This window comes from Neophocaena asiaeorientalis, unplaced genomic scaffold (assembly GCF_003031525.2).
Source record: "Neophocaena asiaeorientalis asiaeorientalis breed wild unplaced genomic scaffold, Neophocaena_asiaeorientalis_V1.1 scaffold147, whole genome shotgun sequence".
Taxonomy (NCBI): domain Eukaryota; kingdom Metazoa; phylum Chordata; class Mammalia; order Artiodactyla; family Phocoenidae; genus Neophocaena; species Neophocaena asiaeorientalis.
The window spans coordinates 6,659,472-6,678,336 of record NW_020173758.1 but is presented as its reverse complement, the minus strand read 5'-3'; the positions used below and the strand labels follow the sequence as shown (position 1 = coordinate 6,678,336).

Genomic DNA, 18,865 nt, shown 5'->3' with positions numbered 1-18,865 from the left:
CTAATACCTTAGAAGAATATATGGCATAAAAGGGGAGCTCACAAAATCTATGCTGAAGAAATGCTTATATCATCTGCTATTTATATTTATATTTTAAAAGAGCTGCTTGATTTCTAGATGAGGACAACTTCTACCACATTTTCTTTAGTGAAGCTCAATATTTTCCAATGATTTTATTCTGGTTCATATAAACGGCATTCATGGTCAGCATTTAGTCTTGGCAGAAATACTAAATTATACACACATGCTACCCATATTTATAAAAGTTATAACCCCTAACAGCTTGGAAACAACCAAAACCCAATGGTTTGGAAGCTTTGAAACTTACCCTCTGATAGCACTGAGGGAGAGTATTTTCCAAAAGGGGAGGAGTTCGCTGCATTAATATTCCAACAGACTCTCTTAAAAGAGGAATAACACTATAGAAAAGGAAGACATCAAACTTATTAAAGCCACATTCTGACAATCCCATCCTGCAAGAAAGTAATAATATACCTCCCATTAGAATATAACAAAGATTTGTCAGAATAATATGAGGAAAAAGAATCCAGCCGTTGCTCCAAATTTTTCATGGGACAAATAAGTTATTCTTTAAAGTAAAAGTAAAAGAGCTAAATGAAATGTATCAATGTATGAAACAATAAACACGCTACTGAATAGTACTGGAGCATCTAAAATTTAAACACAGCAGTCGTTCAACTGTCATTTATAATATGACTTCAAATGGCTAGAATCTTCAAGGATAATCTATAAGGCATATCATGGCCAACTGGTCCTTAACGTTTATCAAATATTTACATTCATTTATGTGAAGAGTACTGTTAAGGAAAATACAAAAAAAATTAATACAGCATATTAAGTTCATTCGTCCAGTGTTTTTCCAACCCGATTATATATCGGTCTTCATTGATTATTAAAAAAAAATAGAAGCCTGGATATAACCACAGATCTAGTGAATCAGCACCTCTTGTGATAGGGCCCCAAAATCTGTATGAACTGATGTAATTAGTCCTCAACCAGTATTTGGAAATTACGGCTTTAGGCTACTTGGATGGTTAAATGCACACAAAGCAATTAATAGTGTAATGGTGAGGCTGACTCTAATGAGGTAGTTTTCTAAACCAGCTACATATCAAATTCACCTTAGAGTCTTGTTTGCTGTCATTTCTAACATATTGAATGAGAATCTCTGAGGGAGAGTTGAGGCATCTATGTTTTTAAAAAGCTCTCCAGGGGGAGTCCAATGAGTCAGGGGGTGAGGCACTGCTCTATTGCTTGAAGCAGACTGAGAGGGAAGGTCAAGAATAGCTTCATTACACTTAATAGCTTAAACCAGTTCTTTCTTTTAAACTTGTAGTATCTCAATATTTCTAGAGTAAAACCCCTCCTGATTATAGCTATAGGAGACAGAGAGAAAAACAAAACAAAACAAAACATATACCTTTTAAGGAAGGCAGAAGGTGAAGTGTACCTTAAAAGATTAGTAGTACTTCTGACAGACAGAAAAGAAAAAGATATTAATGAACACACAAAGGAACAGGGACAATGCTTGTCTTGTTCACTGTTATATTCCCAAGGAGGCCTAGTAAAGTGCTGGTCACAAAGTGGGCCCACAATAAATACTTGTTGGTTAGATGAATGATAAATGCATAGATATTAGATGTTTTAGAATCTAGATTAAAGAAAGGAAAGGCCCCAGGGAAGAAATTAGGAGACTGTTCCATACTTTGTGTACAGTGATAAGTATCTGGATAGGGAGGGTAAAAACAGGAAGAGAAACAAATAGGAAAATTAAACAGATACTGAGAGATATTGAGATATTTAGAAACTGGTGTCCAGGGAAGCAACACCTAGGGCAAGCTTAGAAAACTAAAAGTGTGGAGAGAATAGCAGTAATGAATATAAAAGCTCAGTGTAGACAGGAGTTTAAGTCACATTCAAATGAAATTATTCTTCAGTCAGACAGTGATTTACGAGCCAAGAATAATTGGATGCCACCTTTAATTGCTTCTTCTCCCTTAAAACTCTCATGCTCTAAATCACCGAGTTCTCATGACTTAACATTCTAAACACTTCTAAACTCCATCCCCTCCCTGTCATTCTATTACGCATGTCTACAATAATCTCCATATCACTTCACTTGGATTATTACAACAGCCTCCTAAATGGTCCCTTTACCTCTAGTCTTATTTCCTTAAGTCTGCTGTGATAGGCAGCTTTAAAGATGGATCCCAATGACCCCTGCCTCCCTAGCGTTCATGCTCTCGTGTAATCCCTTCCCCTCGAGTGTGGGCTGGATCTAGTGACTTGCTCCTAATGAGTAAAGTATGGCAAAAATGACAAGATGTCAATTCTAAATTAAAGTACTCTGGCTTCCATCTTGTTCACCCTCCTCTCTTGCTCTCTCACTTGCCTGCTCAAAGCTGCCACGCTACGAGCTGTCCCATGGAGAGGCCCAGGGCAAGGAACTGAGAGATGCCTCTGGAGAGGAACTAAGACCCTCAGTCCAACAGCCCAAAAGAAACTCAATACCGTCAACAACCACTTCAGTGAGCTTGGAAGTGGATCCTCCTCCAGATGAGTACTGGAATGACTGTAGCTGGCTGACACCTTGACTGTTAACTTGTCAGAGACCCTGAGCCAGAGCCCAGTTAGCCACGCTCAGGTTCCGGAACCAAGGCAAAGATAATAATGTGTGTTATTTCAGCTACGAGGTTTTTGTGTTAAGTTCTTACGCATTCATAGATAACTAATATAACCATTCTTTACAAAGCCATTAGACTAATCTACCTAAAATCAGTATCTGACTCTATTCCTTCCCCATTTAAAAAAAAATCCATTAAGAGCTCCCTACTGCCTAGGGGATTAAGTGTAAGCTCTTTCACATGGTATATTTTTTTGATCTGCCCTCCTCTAGCTTCACTTCCTATCATTTTTGCTTCACATTTTAAGCTCTCTAAAACGTAAGCATGTTTGTACTTCACTTTCTGCTGTTTTTCCTTTCATGTTCTGGCTCATGCTGTAAACTCTCTAGAATGTCCCTAAACTGCCCTGTAATCTGGCTTCTATTCCTTCTTTAAAATCTCAAGTGTCTCCCCTTTTAGGGTATATTCCCTGATCCCAAACTGTCCTCCAAACTGTATAAATGTCCTCTCTGTGCTCCTGTAAAAAATCTGTGATACCTATATTAACACTGGAGGAAAAATGGGTGGAAAGCAACTGGAATCGGGGTTAAGGATTTTGACAGTGAAAGAACATCGGTTATTCCTTCATCTAACCTGAAGAGTAGTGTCTGTTTCTATCTACTGTGCTGTTATTAAATAGGTGAGGACTCCCTGGATTTACAAAAAGGCAAAGAAAAACAACACAGTAGAATAATAAGGCATAATTCAACCATTACATTTTTTCTTTCCTCTCTCCATCCTCATTTCTCAGGAAAAAGAAAGGATCAGTCCCTAAATGTTTCTATATATCTAATTTACACAATTTTTATGTTTTCGTACTTTCCTTATTGTACTTCTCAGAAAATGAGGCAAAAAAATGGTTCCCCTAGAATAACTGTTTGAGAATAAGTTTAAAAAAATTTTTTATACAGCAGGTTCTTATTAGTTATTTATTTTATATATATTAGTGTATATATGTCAATCCCAATATCCCAAATCATCACATCACCACCCCCCCGACAATAAGAAAAGTTTTTCCATGTGCCCACTAAATTTAGCTATTTTGATCATTTCTTCTCCAATCTTTATCTCAAGAAACTCCTAATAATCTGGAGATATCTGAGGTGGAAAAATCACTCAAATGTAAATCATGAGACTTGGGGTTCTAATTCTGCCATTAAATAGCTTCAGGCAAATAGTATAACATTCCAGAGCATCAGTTTTCTCATCTATAGAATGAGGAAGTAGATTAAATATCTAGGCAATTTCTTCCATCTTTAATTTATTTTCATTCAATAAGAAAAAAAAGGTCAATCTACAAGGAATACTAAGAGGGAATATATTTGGAAATGAGAGAAAATATAAGTTGCCTTTATATTCTAAATAGCAACAACAACAATGCACAACAGCATCATCAAATAAGATACACTTTGCAAATGAATTTAATCTATTACTAATTAGGCAATCCTGCAAATGGATTTTATTACACAATCAATACAAATAAGCAATAATTAAGCACTACATGCTTTGCTTGGCATCAGATTTTCTCGAATCAGATGGAATCTTACTCTAGAGTTGTGGAAATGGAGACCTAGTGCACCAAAGTAACTTGCCCAAGGACATAGCTAGTGAATGGGAGAGCTAGAAGAGTAAGAACAGGTCTTTTGACTCCAAACTCAATTTTGAAAAGTTCAAGTCAACATTTACTATATGCCTACCATGTGCCAGACATGTGCTAGGCACCAGAAATAAAAAGATAAATATACAATGCCTTACCTCAAAGAAATTCACAACTATTGAAAAAGCCTGTAGAGATCAATGGAAATCAGGCAACAAACACTTATTTAGGACCCACCATTTGCAGGAAGGCACATATGAATTCAAAACAACTGTAGATTAAAAGCCTGTATCCAATTTCACTTCCCATGAACTTTTGGTGAACGGTTTTTTTATTAGTATGTTGACAACTTACTTTTAAACATACCTTTAAAAATAAAAAGTATAACTTTCAAAATAAAGTGGGGGAAAAAGGAATAGAAGAGAATATGGACTCTACTGTAACAGAAGGCATGCAATATGAGCAATGATATTACTTAAGCAATAGTTGTAAAATATCACCTTGCAAACAACTTTTAAAATATTTATTGTCTTAGAATACCTAGGGCTAGTCTAGCTTTCCCTGCAAAGAGCTAAAACACAATTAATATAAAAGAGTTGAGTCCAATCTAAAATAATCCTTAAGGAGATCAGCTTTAAAACATTAAAGACATTCCCTTAATACAGTCTCTTAATAAGTCACCCAAAATAACCATCTACAAATTTATCCAAACCTTTGTTCAAATTTTTGTGTTAACCCACGTGTGTTGCCTCTCAAAGACTGCTACGCTCTTGTAAGAACAACAATAACAACAACTAGTATGGCCCTTTTTCTCCTGAAGTTTACTTTCACCTGTGGCACTTAGTTTGAGGATTCTAGAACTGGTGAAGTTCCATGATCACAGATTACACACTATTAGAATTAACAGAGGGGACTTCCCTGGTGGCACAGTGGTTAAGAATCCGCCTGCCAACACAGGGGACACAGGCTCAAGCCCTGGTCTGGGAAGATCCCACATGCTGCGGAGCAACTAAGCCCATGCACCACAACTACTGAGCCTGCGCTCTAGAGCCTGCGAGCCACAACTACTGAGCCCACGTGCCACAACTACTGAAGCCCGTGCGCCTAGAGCCCATGCTCCTCAACAAGAGAAGCCACCACAACGAGAAGCCCGCACACCACAACGAAGAGAAGCCCCCGCTCGCCGCAACTGGAGAAAGCCCACGAGCAGCAAAGAAGACCCAACGCAGCCAAAAATAAATAAATAAATTTATAAAAAAAGAATTAACAGACAATTTAGAGATCACTCATTTTAACACAATTCAAGATAAGTATTTTAATAATAAAATTAATGTTAGAAGCAAGCATCTATTTTAAAATAACTAAATAAAAGATATAACTGATATGTATAAGGAAATAATATATAGAGAGTGTATCAACAGGTTCTTACTGATTTTGTTATACTATAAAATTTGGAATGGTTGCCTACTTAGGTAGAATTTTAATAAAATATTTACATTCAACAGCAGCAAGCATTTCACCAAAGCACATGGAAGCATCACACTAATTTTCTCCAATAATAATTTTAAAATATTGTTAAGAATTTCAGATGTAGGAGCTATATAACTAGGTTATGAAACTGGGGTGGGGAGAAAAAGGTGCTTGCTAAATCACATGGTGATAAGCAATTTAGAACCAAAGCCAATTTCTATAACAATCTCAGAGGTCATAAAAATGTAAAAGAAACCTGTAGAAACTCTATTTTTGCTTTTTAAAAATTGTGTTTAGCTCAGGAGTTTACGCCCATATTTTTCTGATTAACTATTGTAATAGGGAATCATAAAATAGATTTTAGCATGGATCTATCTAGCCATAATGAAAGGATATGGGGAAAAAGACAAACTCAGCAAATTCCTGACTGAGCTAAGACTTAGAGCTGCATCCAAACCCAGAAAGTAAGCATTTGGAAACAATTAGAGGTTCACTTCTGGCTGACTAACTCAATTCTAGCTTTAACAGTGAAATAGCATTTTCCTAGCATACATAAAAAGAATGAGTCATTAGGTACATGAGTTCACCAGTAAAACATGGTAATAGTTTTATTCCTCAAAACCTGAAGATAAATCAAATTTACAATCATACACTTAAAATTAATATGAAAGCTTAAATGTTAGCAGATTAAATAAGCAACAGTTATTACTCTTTATTGCCAGTAACTTTGTAAATGAAAAAATACTAAATCTTACTTCAAAAGCAGCATATTTAGTGAGTCTCACCATTTCAACAGTACATAAAATTATCTAGCAATAATTATAAACAAACCAAACCAAAGAAAAGGGTATACATTATGAAAACTTTTGAAGAACAGACTGGTGATAATCATAATCATTAACAATAAAAAATTTCAGAGAGTTGAAACTATTACTTAGATCTGAGAATAAATATTAATAATAATTAAAAAATAATTACTGATTCAACTTTTTTGAATTGGCTAATGGGCTTAAGTCCTCCTGCATATTACCAGTGGTTCTTATAATCTACAAGCGTATAGGTAGCGGTACTTTATAAAAGAACCCATAAATTTAAAGGTCTAGTATATATCATATACTCGAAAATGTTTAGTGGACAAAAAAAACAAAGAAAATTGGCCCCCCAAAGCAATGTATTCTGCATTCAGACATGGTGGTCCTATGACAAGCTGTAAATATGCAGTCATATTTACACAAATACAATGATTCCGTAGTAAAAAACAATTACCCATTAACCCAGAATTTCATGAGCCTAATATAGAACAGATAACCCAGAACCACAGGAATTGTGGTTCGCCTTATAATTATTCTGAGTTTCTGAAACCTATGGTTTAAATCAACGCATATTTACAGAGTACCTACTTTACTCAATAATGGAGACAGTAAGATATCCTAAAATACCCCTAGAACTTAGAGCCAAAGTCATGAAAAGGTCACTCTTTTCCTTAAACTTCTGGAACTTAGTTATAACACTTAATGCATTTGGTCTTTGGACTGAAACCATTAGTAAATAATGTCGTTAGTAAATAGTAATGTCTTTGTTTAGACAACACTTAATAGTTTTTAAAGTATTTAATAAATTTTTTCCAATTTGATCCTCACAACAACCTTAAGTAACTTTCAGAAAATGCTGGAATCACAGATGTAAGCAAGATCATAAGAGATCATTTAGGCCAACCCCCTCATTTTACAGAAAAGAAAACCATCTCAGAGAGATTAAGACAACTTGTTCTTTGTTACACACTGGTAAGTGGCAGAGTTGGGTGGGATAACTCCAAGACTAAAGCTCTCTGCACTACACTGCAGAGTCTCATCATGATTGAGCCCTCTGGAGTCAGAGACCATATTATATTCTTTTAATTCCCAGTGCCCAGCACAGTGTATGGAATATAATAAGTGCTTGACATATGTCTGCTGAATGCATAGTCTATTTTAAAATTTCAAACACTAGAGGAAGATTATTAAAATGTAAAACATCCCTTGTTTGACATGACTTTCAACCCTTCACAATAACAGCTAAATAACAAAACAAGAAAAGAGCCCCTCAATTTAGTCATTTCCCCAAAAGAATCTCCAATAAATAGAAGCAAAAGTATCTTATTCTCTATTCAAGTATAGGTGAGAAAGAATTAATTACACTTAGGCAGAAGCAATCAACATTCCCAGCTCTTGATGTGCAATTTGTTATCTTAATAAAGGCTCTTTATTCTAATGAATAAGAATATTCTCATAAATAAGAAACTAAAATCACACCAACAATATAAGTAAAAAAAAAATTACTAAGTGACACATATGTATCTATGAAGAGCAAAGGTGCAAATAAATAAGAAAAATGAATGAAAATTCATAAATACCCTGTCAAGAGGGAGGGAAATGGGAAAAAACAATGGAATAAAAGAAGTAAGAAGAGAGGACTTCCCTGGTGGCACAGTGGTTAAGAATCCACCTGCCAATGCAGAGGACACGGGTTCGAGCCCTGGTCCGGGAAGATTCTACATGCCGCGGAGCAACTAAGCCCGTGTGCCACAACTACTGAGCCTGCACTCTAGAGCCCACGAGCCACAACTACTGAAACCATGTGCCACAATTACTGAAGCCTGCGTGCCTAGAGCCTGTGCTCTGCAACAAGAGAAGCCACCGCAACGAGAAGCCCATGCACTGCAATGAAGAATAGCCCCCGCTCGCTGCAACTAGAGAAAGCCCGCGCACAGCAACGAAGACCCAAGGCAGCCAAAAATAAATAAATAATTTTTTTAAAAAAAGGAAAAGCAGAGAAAAAGGTGAAAGGAGTAAAAAGAAAAAGACGAGGACAAAGAGCACCACAAGATATACATAGTTTTGAGAGAAGACTGGAAGAAATCTTCTTATTCTTATTAAATATGGTAATGTTTGTATTGAAAAGATCATGAGACTTGGAGGTACCATCCCATTACCTCTGCAACTCACTGAAAGCAGTGGCGAGGCTAAGATGGACAAAGGCAGGAGATGACGCTCTTTAAGGAAATCTGCATTTTAAAAAGTACAGAAGTGAAGAAACAGGATTTTATTTAGGAAAACCAGATAAGAGGGCAAGAAATATTTATTAATCACTTCAGTGATCACAAGTTTTAACTCAGAACAAAAAGGCCTTAAGATCAGCACGAAAAATCCAAGAGGAATGGGACCAGAGTGCTGATCAAATACCTAGGTTCTACAAGGCTATTAGGAATCTGAGCTAAACAGTGTCTATCTGGTTTTAGGTTAAGCAATTAACACACAATGCTTGCCAAGTGGCAGGTCTGTTCTAGGCTTGGTATATCTTAACCTATTTAATCCACATATAGCAAATTATGAGGAAGATACAACTATCATTGCCACTTTAAAGATGAAAAATTGAGGCTAAGTGGCTTGTCCAAGGTCACACAGATAAAAAGTAGAAACAGGATTTGAACCCAGGCAGTTTTGCTCCACAGTAAATGCTCTTAACTTCTCTGCAAGACTCCTTCCAACTAAGTCATCAGGGTGGCTTTGCTAGTGCTCCCAAAACACCTTTACCCAAAGGAGAATTCTGACATTAGGAAATGCTAACCTTCAAAGTGTATAGGAGGCCTGGACCACAAAAAGAAATTTAAAAGCTCTGGAAAAGATGATCAGTAATAACAATATGAAAGTTTTCTGCCATCTGAGAGCTGACTGGTAAAGTCAAAAGTTGAACAGAAGCAAACCCCTGACACCTGGTTTCTGTTCTGGACCCATCCTCAATGATAACTTCCAAAGTCACATGTCTGAGAAGCAAACCTAACATAGGAAATGAAAAGCAAAGGAAAAAGTACTCTTATTTGCTTACCCAAATTAAACTTAAAATACCACTGTGAGAGTATAATTTTTATTAAATATCTCAAAGTAGGTTTCTAATTGCTACAGTGCTACATTGGATGCTGACTACATTAAAATATTTAGTTACTGAGGTAGGAATAGAAATCATGTTTTCAAAGGATAAACTAAGCAAGAGAACAGAGTAACAAGTGCAGACTATACCTAGTGGTGGAGAATTTCAAATTAATTACACACAAATTAACAATGAACAATGAATAATCAAAGGGACGAATAGTTTTTCTTTTGGCAGGAGTAAATTAAGAGTAGAAAAAACTTAATATGCTTTCAACCTTTTAAATTTTACTTTTATTTTTTTAAAGGCTAAAAATGTCTATGATTCCGAAGTCAAAAGTATATTTAAAATATACTTCAAAGTCACTTCTAATCCCTTCCCTCTGCCTAGAGGTAACTATATTTATCATATTTGTTTTTGGTTTATTCTTTGTGTTTCTTTTCAAAGTTATAAGAAAACATGCAGATTATATGTGTATCTCTTCTCCTTATGGAAAAGGTAATAGTGCTACTTTTTGCCTCTCTTATGCTATACTCCTATATACCATTTGCTACATATCAAGTGCTATTTTGTTTTCTTAACAATACATCTTGAAAATAATGCCACATTACCATATAGAGCTATTCCTTATTCTTTATTATTATTATTATTACGGTAAAAAACATGTAACACTAAATTTATCATCTTAACCATTTTTAAATATATAGTTCAGTAGTGTTAAGTAACATTGTTGTGCAAAAGATCTCTAGAACTTTTTCACACTGCAACACTGAAACTCTTTACCCATTAAACACTATAATTCCCATCCCTCCTGCCCCAGGCCTTGGCAACCACCTTTCTACTTTGTTTCCACAATTTTAACTACTTTATATATTTCATATGAGTAGACTCATACAATATTTGCTCTTTGGGATTGGATTATTTAGCTTAGCATAATGTCCCCACGTTTCATCCATAATGTAATGTGTGACAGACCTTCCTTCTTTTTAAATGCTACATAATGTTCCATTGTATGTATGTACATTTTCTTTATCCATTCATTTGTTGACAGATATCTGGGTTACTTCTACCTCTTGGCTATTGTGAATAATGCTGCAATGAACATGGATATATGAATATCTTTTTGTGATCCTGCTCTGAGTTCTTTTGGACATGTACACAGAAGTGGAATTGCTAGATCATATGGTACTCTATTTTTAACTTTCCATAACGGTGGCATCATTTTACATTCCTATTAACAGTGCACAAAGGCTCCAAATTCTCCACATCCTTGCCAACACTTATTATCTATTCTTTTGATAGTAGACATCCAGATGGGTGTGAGGTGATGTCTTATCATTTTGATTTGCATTTCCCTAGTGATTAGTAACACTGAGCATCTTTTTACATGCCTATTGGCCAGATGTAAATCTTCTTTGGAGAAATGTTTATTAAAATCCTTTGCTTATTTTTAAATTGGTTTATTTTGTTGTTGTTGTTGAGTTGTAGACTTTCCTTGTATATTCTGAATACTAACATCTTACAAGATATATATGACTTGCAATTATTTGCTCCAATTCCATAGGTTGCCTTTTCACTCTGCTGATTTTTCCTTTTGATGAGCTGAAGTTCTTAAGCTTGGTAAAGTCCAATTTGTCTATTTTTTATTTTTTTTGCCTGTCTTCTTTGGTTAGTATCCAAGAAATCATCCCTAAAACCAATATTCTGAAACTTTTCTCCTAGGAGAAAAGTTTTTGTCTAGGAGTTTAATAGTTTTAGATCATATGTTTAAGGTCTTTAATCCATTTTGAGTTAATTTTTTTATGTGGTGTAAAGTAAGGGGCCAACTTCATTATTTTGCATGTGGATATCCATTTTCTCAAAACCATTTGTTGAGGAGACTGCTTTATCCCCATTGTGTAGTCCAGGCACCCCTGTCAAAAATCATTTGGCTATATATATGCAAATGTTTACTTCTGGGCTCTTTATTCAGTTTACTGGTCTATATATCTGTCTTTATGCCAGGACCACACCATCTAAATCACTGTTTCTTTGTTGTTATGTTTTGAAATCAGGGAGTGTAAGGCCTCCAACTTTGTTCTTCTTTCTTAAGATTGTTTTGGCTATCATAGTCTATTCACATTCCATACAAGTTTTAGTATTTCTTAAAAATCTATTTCTGAAAAAAAATATGTCATTAGGATTTTGATAGGGATTGCACTGAATCTGTAGATGACTTTGGGCAGCATACACATTTCAACAATATTGAAGTCTTCTGATCCATGCATGAGATGTCTTTCCATTTATTTATATCTTCTTTGATTTCTTTTAGCAATGCTTTATGGTTTACAATGTACACATGTTTCACCTCCTTGGTGGAATTTATTCTTAAGTATTTTATCCTTTTTGGTGCTATGGTAAATGGGATTGTTTTTAAATTTTCCTTTTCTGATTGGTCATTGTTATTATATAAGAATGCAACTGGGTTTTGAGTGCTGATTTTGTATTTTGCAACTTTGCTGAATTCTTTTATTAGTTCTAACAGTTTTTGTGTGTATGTGTAATCTAGGATTTTCTACATATAAGATCATGTCATGTGTGAACAGGGATAATTGTAATATTTCTTTTCCAATTTGTATGCCTTTTCTTTTTCTTGTCTGATTGCTCTGGCTAGAACTTTCAGTACTATGGCAAATAGTAGTGGGAAAATTGGGCATCCTTGCCTTGTTCTTGATCTTGGAGGAAACATTTTCATTCCTCCCCAGGTGTGGGTTTTTCACATATGGCTTTTATTATGTTGAAGTAGTTTCCTTCTAGTCTTGGTTTGTTAGTGTTTTTAATCATGAAAGGGTGTTGAATTTTGTTACCTTTCTGCATTGTTTGAGATGACCACATCTTTTCTTCCTTCATTTTGTTCATATGGTGTATAATACTGATTGATTTTCATTATGTTGAACCATCCTTACGTTCCAAGTATAAATCTCCCCTAGTCATGGTGTATGATGCTTTCAATGTGCTATTGAACTTGGTTTGCTACTGTTTTGCTTAGGATTCTTAAATCAACACTCATCAGGGATACTGGGTCTATAGTTTTCCTGTTGTGTCTTTGTCTGGTTTTGATATCCAGTTAATGCTGGCATCATGAGTTTGGGATTCTCCTCTCAATTCTCTAGAATAGTTTGAAAAGAACTGGTACTATCACTTCTTTAAATTTTTGGTAAGATTCACCAGTGAAACCGTCTGATCCTGGGCTTTTCTTTGTTGAGAGTTTTCGATTACTGCTTCAATCTCTTCACTAGTAATAGGTTTGTTCACATCTTGAAAATTTCTTCATGATTCAGCAGTGGTAGGTTGTATGTTTCTAGAAATTTATCAATTTCTTCTAGGTTATCCAATTTGTTGGCATACAACTGTTCATAGTAGTCCCCTATAGTTCTTTTTATGTCTGTGATATCAGTTGTAATATCTCCTATTTCATTTCCTATTTTAGATATTTGAGTCTTTTTTTTTCTTAGGTGGTCTAGCAAAGTTTTATCAATTTTGTTGATCTTTTCAAAAAACCAACTCTAGGTTTTGTTGACTTTTTTCTATTGTTTTTCTATTCTCTATTTCATTTATCTCTGCTCTAACCTTTAGTATTTCCTTCCTTCTGCTGACTTCGAGTTTAGTTTGTTCTTTTTCTAGCTCCTTGAGCTGTAAGGTTAGGTTGTTGATCTGAGATCTTTCTTTCCTTTTTAAAAAATGTATGTGTTTATAGCTATGAACTTCCCTCTTTGTACTGCTTTTGCTGAATCCCATATGTTTTGGTATGTTGTGTTTTTATTTGTTTTCATTTGTCTCCATATATTTTCTAAATTCTCTTGTGATTTCTTCCTTGATCCATTGGTTGTTAAAGAGCCTGTTGTTTAATTTCCACATATTTTTGGATTTTCAAGTTTTCCTTTTGCTATTGATTTCTAGTTTCATTCCACTGTGGTCAGAGAAAATATTTTATATAATTTCAATGTTCTAAATTTTGTTAGGACCTCTTTTGTGACATGACATATCTTCTTTCTGGGAGAATGTTCCATGTGCGCTTGAGAAGAATGTGTATTCTGCTGTAGTTGGGTCAGGCTCAACAACAACCTGTTAGGTCCAACTGGTCTATAGTGTTCAAGTCTTCTCTTTCCCTATTGAGTCTCTAATGAATGACTGGTTGATTTCCTAGTTCCTCTAAGGTACTGAAGTCTCCTACTATTACTATGTTGCTGTCTATTTCTCCCTTTTTGTCAATGTTTGCTTTATATATTTGGGTGCTCTCATGTTAGCAGCATATGTATTTACAATTGTTGTATCTTCCTGGTGAATTGACCCTTTTATCCTTACAATGTTTCTTCTTTGTCTCTTGTGACAGTTTTTGTTGTCTATTTTGGCTAAGTATGGCTACCACTGCTCTCTTCAGGTTCCTGTTTGTACAAAGTATCTTTTGCTACCCTTTCACTTTTAGTCTATGTGAGTCCTTATAGCTAAAGTGAATATCTTGTAGGCAGAATAAAGATGAATCTTTTTTTCTTAAAATCCATTCAGCCAGTCAATGTTTTTGAAACGGTATGTTTAATCCCTTTACATATAATTACTGGCATGGAAGGACTTACTATTACCATTTTGTTCAGTTTTCTGTCTATCTTGTAGCTTTTTCATCTCTCTTTCACCTTTTTTCCCTCTTTTACTTCTTCATTTGTGTTTCATTGATTTTTTGTAGTGACATGTTCTGGTTCCCTTCTCATTTCCCCTTTGTGTATATTCTATTAATATTTCCCTTGTGGTTATCACTGCATGTGACAAGTTGCTCTTCTTTTGCTGCTTTCAAGATTCTCACATTATATGTAACTTTTGACAGCTTGATTATGATGTGCCTCAGTGTAGGTTTCTTTATTTTATATTTATCCAAGTTGAAGTTCTTTACATTTCTTGAATTTGTATATCTGTTTTTCTTCTTAGATTTGGGAAAGTTTCTTTAGCTAGGTATTCTGCATCTTTCTCTCTTTCTTTACTTTCTGAGACTCCCATAATGCATTTATTGTTCTGCTTGTCCATAAATCCCTCAGGCTCTCCTCATTTTTTTTCTTCTTTTCTTTTACTCCTCTGCCTCAATAATTTTTGTTAAGTCCTGCCTTCAATCTCACTGATTCTTTCTTCTGCCTGGTCAAATCTGCTGTTGAGGCCCTCCAGTGAAATTTTCAATTCAGTTATTGTTGTTCTTTTGTTTGGCTCTTCTCCACAGTTTCTATCTCTTTGATGATATTCCCATTTTGTTCATGCACCATTTTCCTGATTTTGTTTAGTGTCTACCTGTGCTTTCTTTTAATTAATTGGGAATCTTTATGATGGTAATTTTGAATTCTTCACCTGGCAATTCATATGTCACCTTTTTTCAGGTTTGGTTTCTGGATATCTAATTGTTTCCTTGGTTGGCTGTTTCTTTGTATGTCTTATTTTTCATTCTTGGGATTTCAGCACCTTAAGAATCAGTCAACTTTCCAGATTTTGTGGTCTGGTTTCATGCAGGGAGGACTTACTCTATATAGCCTGGCTGGAGATTCAGGAGACCTCTCAAGTCTTTTCTGATACATGCCCTCTCTGAGCTTGCGCATGTAACCTCCTATTTGAAAAAGGATGCTGGCTCCTATTCAAGAGCTCCTCCTGGTGTCTATCTGCAATACTGCTGCCTCCTGGAGCTGTAGTAAATCACAGTCCTCGAGTTCCACCTAGTGTCTGTCTGTGATACTGCAGACTGTAATGCACAACTGACGTCTATTCCCAGGGATGCCCAACCAAGGCACCGATTTTTGTCAGTACTTGGATACAACCAAGACAAATCTCTCAGGCAGCACCACCCTAAAAGTCAGTTAATGTTAAACTCCTTTCCCCCCGCAGGAATATGGGAATTGGAGGTTTCCTCCCAAACAGTCCACCATGTGCAGGCTTGGGTGGTGGGAGTGGTTATGAGGAGAGAAAGTGGGGAGTGTCATGAATTTCCTGTCAAGCCTCCATGTGGTTGGCTTTCCATTAATTAGCCTGGTGTGCAGGAAACTTTTAACTTGTTTCTGGATTTCTCACAGAGGTATTTTGTCAGTTTGTTGTGTTAAATCTGTCTCCATGGAGGAAAGAGAGTCTAGGGCTTCCTATTATGCCATCTTGCTGATTATACTTCCTGTCTCCCTTTATTCTTTATTTTTAGGGATACATAGAAGTCCCTTACTGATGTATATATGTGTTCTTTCCAATCTTTGGCACAAACACATAAAGCCACAAAGAATGGCCTTAAAATATATCTTTATGTATTTTTGCCAATTTATCTTTAGGATACATTCCTAGAAGTGGGACTACTTAATCAAAGGTAAACATACATTTAATTATGCTAGATGTTTGTCAAAGTTCTCTCCACAGAGATAGTACCACTCTCATTTCTATCAGCAATGTATGAGAGTACTTATTTTACCTACAGCCTTGCCAAAAGATTATGCAAGTTTTTGGATATTTATCCACCTGATTGGTGAGAAGTGGTGTTACAATATAGTTTTAATTTGCATTTCTTTTTTATAAGTGAGGCTTAACTACTTTTACATGTTTAAAAGTCATCTGTATTTCTTTTCCTTTGAACTAAATGACCTTATACTTTTGCCCATTTTTCGATCAGGCTTTTACTTTAATTTTTATTTTTAAGAGTGCTCTCTATATTAGGGAGGTTAGCCCTTTATGATCTAAGTAGCAAATATTTATCCCAATTGATTATGCCTTTTGACTTCCCTTATGGTGCTCTTTTTTTCTATGCCAAAGTTTTTTTTTAAATGTAACTTAATTCATCAATCTTTTCTCTCAGATTCTAGGTTTTGAGCCATAGCTGTTCCCCTAATATTCCCATGTTGTAAAAATAATTCAGACATGCTTTTTTTCTAGTATTAGCATGGGTTCCTTTACTTTTAGAGCTCCAATCCATTTAGAATTTATCCAGGTAACAGTATGAGGTACAGTTCCAAATTTATCTTTCTCCACATGGTTGGTTATCCAGTTAGTAGAAAGCTCATCTTTGCCCCACTGACTCAAAATGCTGCCTTTATCCCTATAAAATTTCTATTTGCATATAAATCTATTTCTGGAATTTCTAATATGCTCCATTAGTCTGTTTACTTTTTTAGGCATCTCACTATTTTAATTGTAAAGGCTTGGGGTTTCCCTGGTGGTCCAGTGGTTAAGCCTCCATGCTCCTAATGCAGGGGGCCTGGGTTCGATCCCTGGTCAGGGAACTAGATCCTGCATGTTGCAACTAAAGATCCTGCACGCCAAATGGAAGATCCCGCACATGGCAACAAAGATCCACGTGCCACAACTAAGACCCAGTGCAGCCAAATAAATAAATATTTAAAAAAAAAAAACTGTGAAGGCTTTACACTTTACATCTTCTTTTTCAAGGTTTTCTTGGCTATTCCTCCTGCTTCTTCATTTTTCCTTATAAACTTTAAATTCAACTTTTATTACCTCCTCTCTAGAAAAAAAACCTGTTGGTATTTTTATTAGAATAGTTTAAAATTTATAAATAAGAGTTAACATGTTTATAATGTTGATTCTTTAAAAACACCATAATTGACCAAAAAAAGGCTCTGTTCAAGTCTACTTTTGTTTTTCAGAAGTGTTTAAATCTTTTCTCCTACAAGTTTTACACATTGTATCTCTATTTGTTATTGCTACTGAAACGGTGTCTTCTCTTTAATTGTAACATTCAAATGGATTTTGCTTATATATAAAGGGTACTAATTTTATACATTAGTTTTGCAACTGTAACTTTACTAAATTACCTGTTTGTCATAGTTTTTCCATTGAGTCTTAGAGGGTTTAAAGAAATATAGTCATATATTTTACATAAAAGAATAATCTCTTCTTTCCAATTTTTAAGTCTCAAATACTTTCTCTTATCTAATGTTATTGGCTTATGATCACTAATACATTACCACACTTGCTCTGTTCCTTCTAATATTTCTAAGACTGTCTGCCAGCCTTTCTTAATTGGGATCCCTCTTCTGAACCATTGAACACAAAATGATTTCAGTGACTATTTCTCAATGCCCGCAAGAATAGTACATAACCAGTACTTTTCTAGATGCAGAGGTGAAGTTAATAGCTGCATACAAATGGATACTTTACGGCATTAGGGTATTCTTTCCCAGAATGCTGGTTGAGAAAAGCTGTTAGACTATTCAGTATTTATAAATGCTCTTACTAACTATGATGGTTTTACATGTGATTAAAAAATACAATTACCATACAATAATATTCCCATATGTTTGATTTTACAATATGAGTACAAACAGCAAGTTAAAATCTTGGGAAACTGTTTATCTTTATCTTAGTCCCAAAAGTATAGTACACAAATTATAACCACTTGAAAGACAAACCACAAAGGAAATTGTTAGGCAACACCCAAAACCATTCTCGAAAAAAAAAATCTGTAATTTCTCATATATATATAACTATTTGAAGATATGGTAGCATATTACTTGTTTAAAAAAATGCTTTTTTGACTTAATATAGGCTACAAATAATTATCTATTTAACCACAAAATCAACAAGGTTTATCAAAATCAGTATCTGATCCAAATCCTGTATTCTTGAACAATGATAACCATCTAGATAATCATTTAGAATTTCAACTTTATAAATTTTGTTTCATTACTGTATATTCTTTCCATTTCATACTGCAGCTTATGACCACTACCTGTTATTTCTAAAGCCTGTACCTTGGTTTGCTTCTAAAAGCTGGGCTATTTTTTCCTTCTATATGATAATAAATAAATATATTGTTTGAAATACTTTTGCCCCTAACAAAAAGACAATTTCTTTTTTTAAGAAAAGTTTTCTTTGTGTTTACAAATGATTAGTGAAAGTCACAAAGCAGCACAAGATAGTATCTTCTGAGTTGCAGAAAACTGATTAAAGAAAAAAAAAAGGCTTCAGAAATACCACACCAGTAACAAAGCTTTTTTCTGCATCCTGTTTATGTATTTTTTCCCATCATGCACAGGTACCCTTTTTATTTAAGTGAATCAAAAATCAAGCTACAGATTTATGTAGCTTTTAAATCACAGTGCAATTCAAAGCTACAACTAATTGTTCAGATTTCTGTTCTCTAAGTTATGAACCCACTTTCCATTCCAATTCAACTTACTAAGGGGGGGGGGGAAGTGAAATCACA

The 18,865-nt window shown here is 35.0% G+C and overlaps 1 protein-coding gene across 3 annotated transcripts in view; it reads right to left on the bottom strand.

Moving 5' to 3' along the window:
• Nucleotides 1–18,865, bottom strand: part of SLC30A7 (solute carrier family 30 member 7) — an 83,337-nt gene that overhangs the window by 21,146 nt on the left and 43,326 nt on the right. For all 3 annotated transcript variants that reach the window (XM_024751240.1, XM_024751241.1, XM_024751242.1), the window contains one exon: nucleotides 329–419. In XM_024751240.1, the coding sequence (XP_024607008.1) occupies nucleotides 329–419 (91 nt within the window). The remainder of the gene's footprint in view (nucleotides 1–328; nucleotides 420–18,865) is intronic.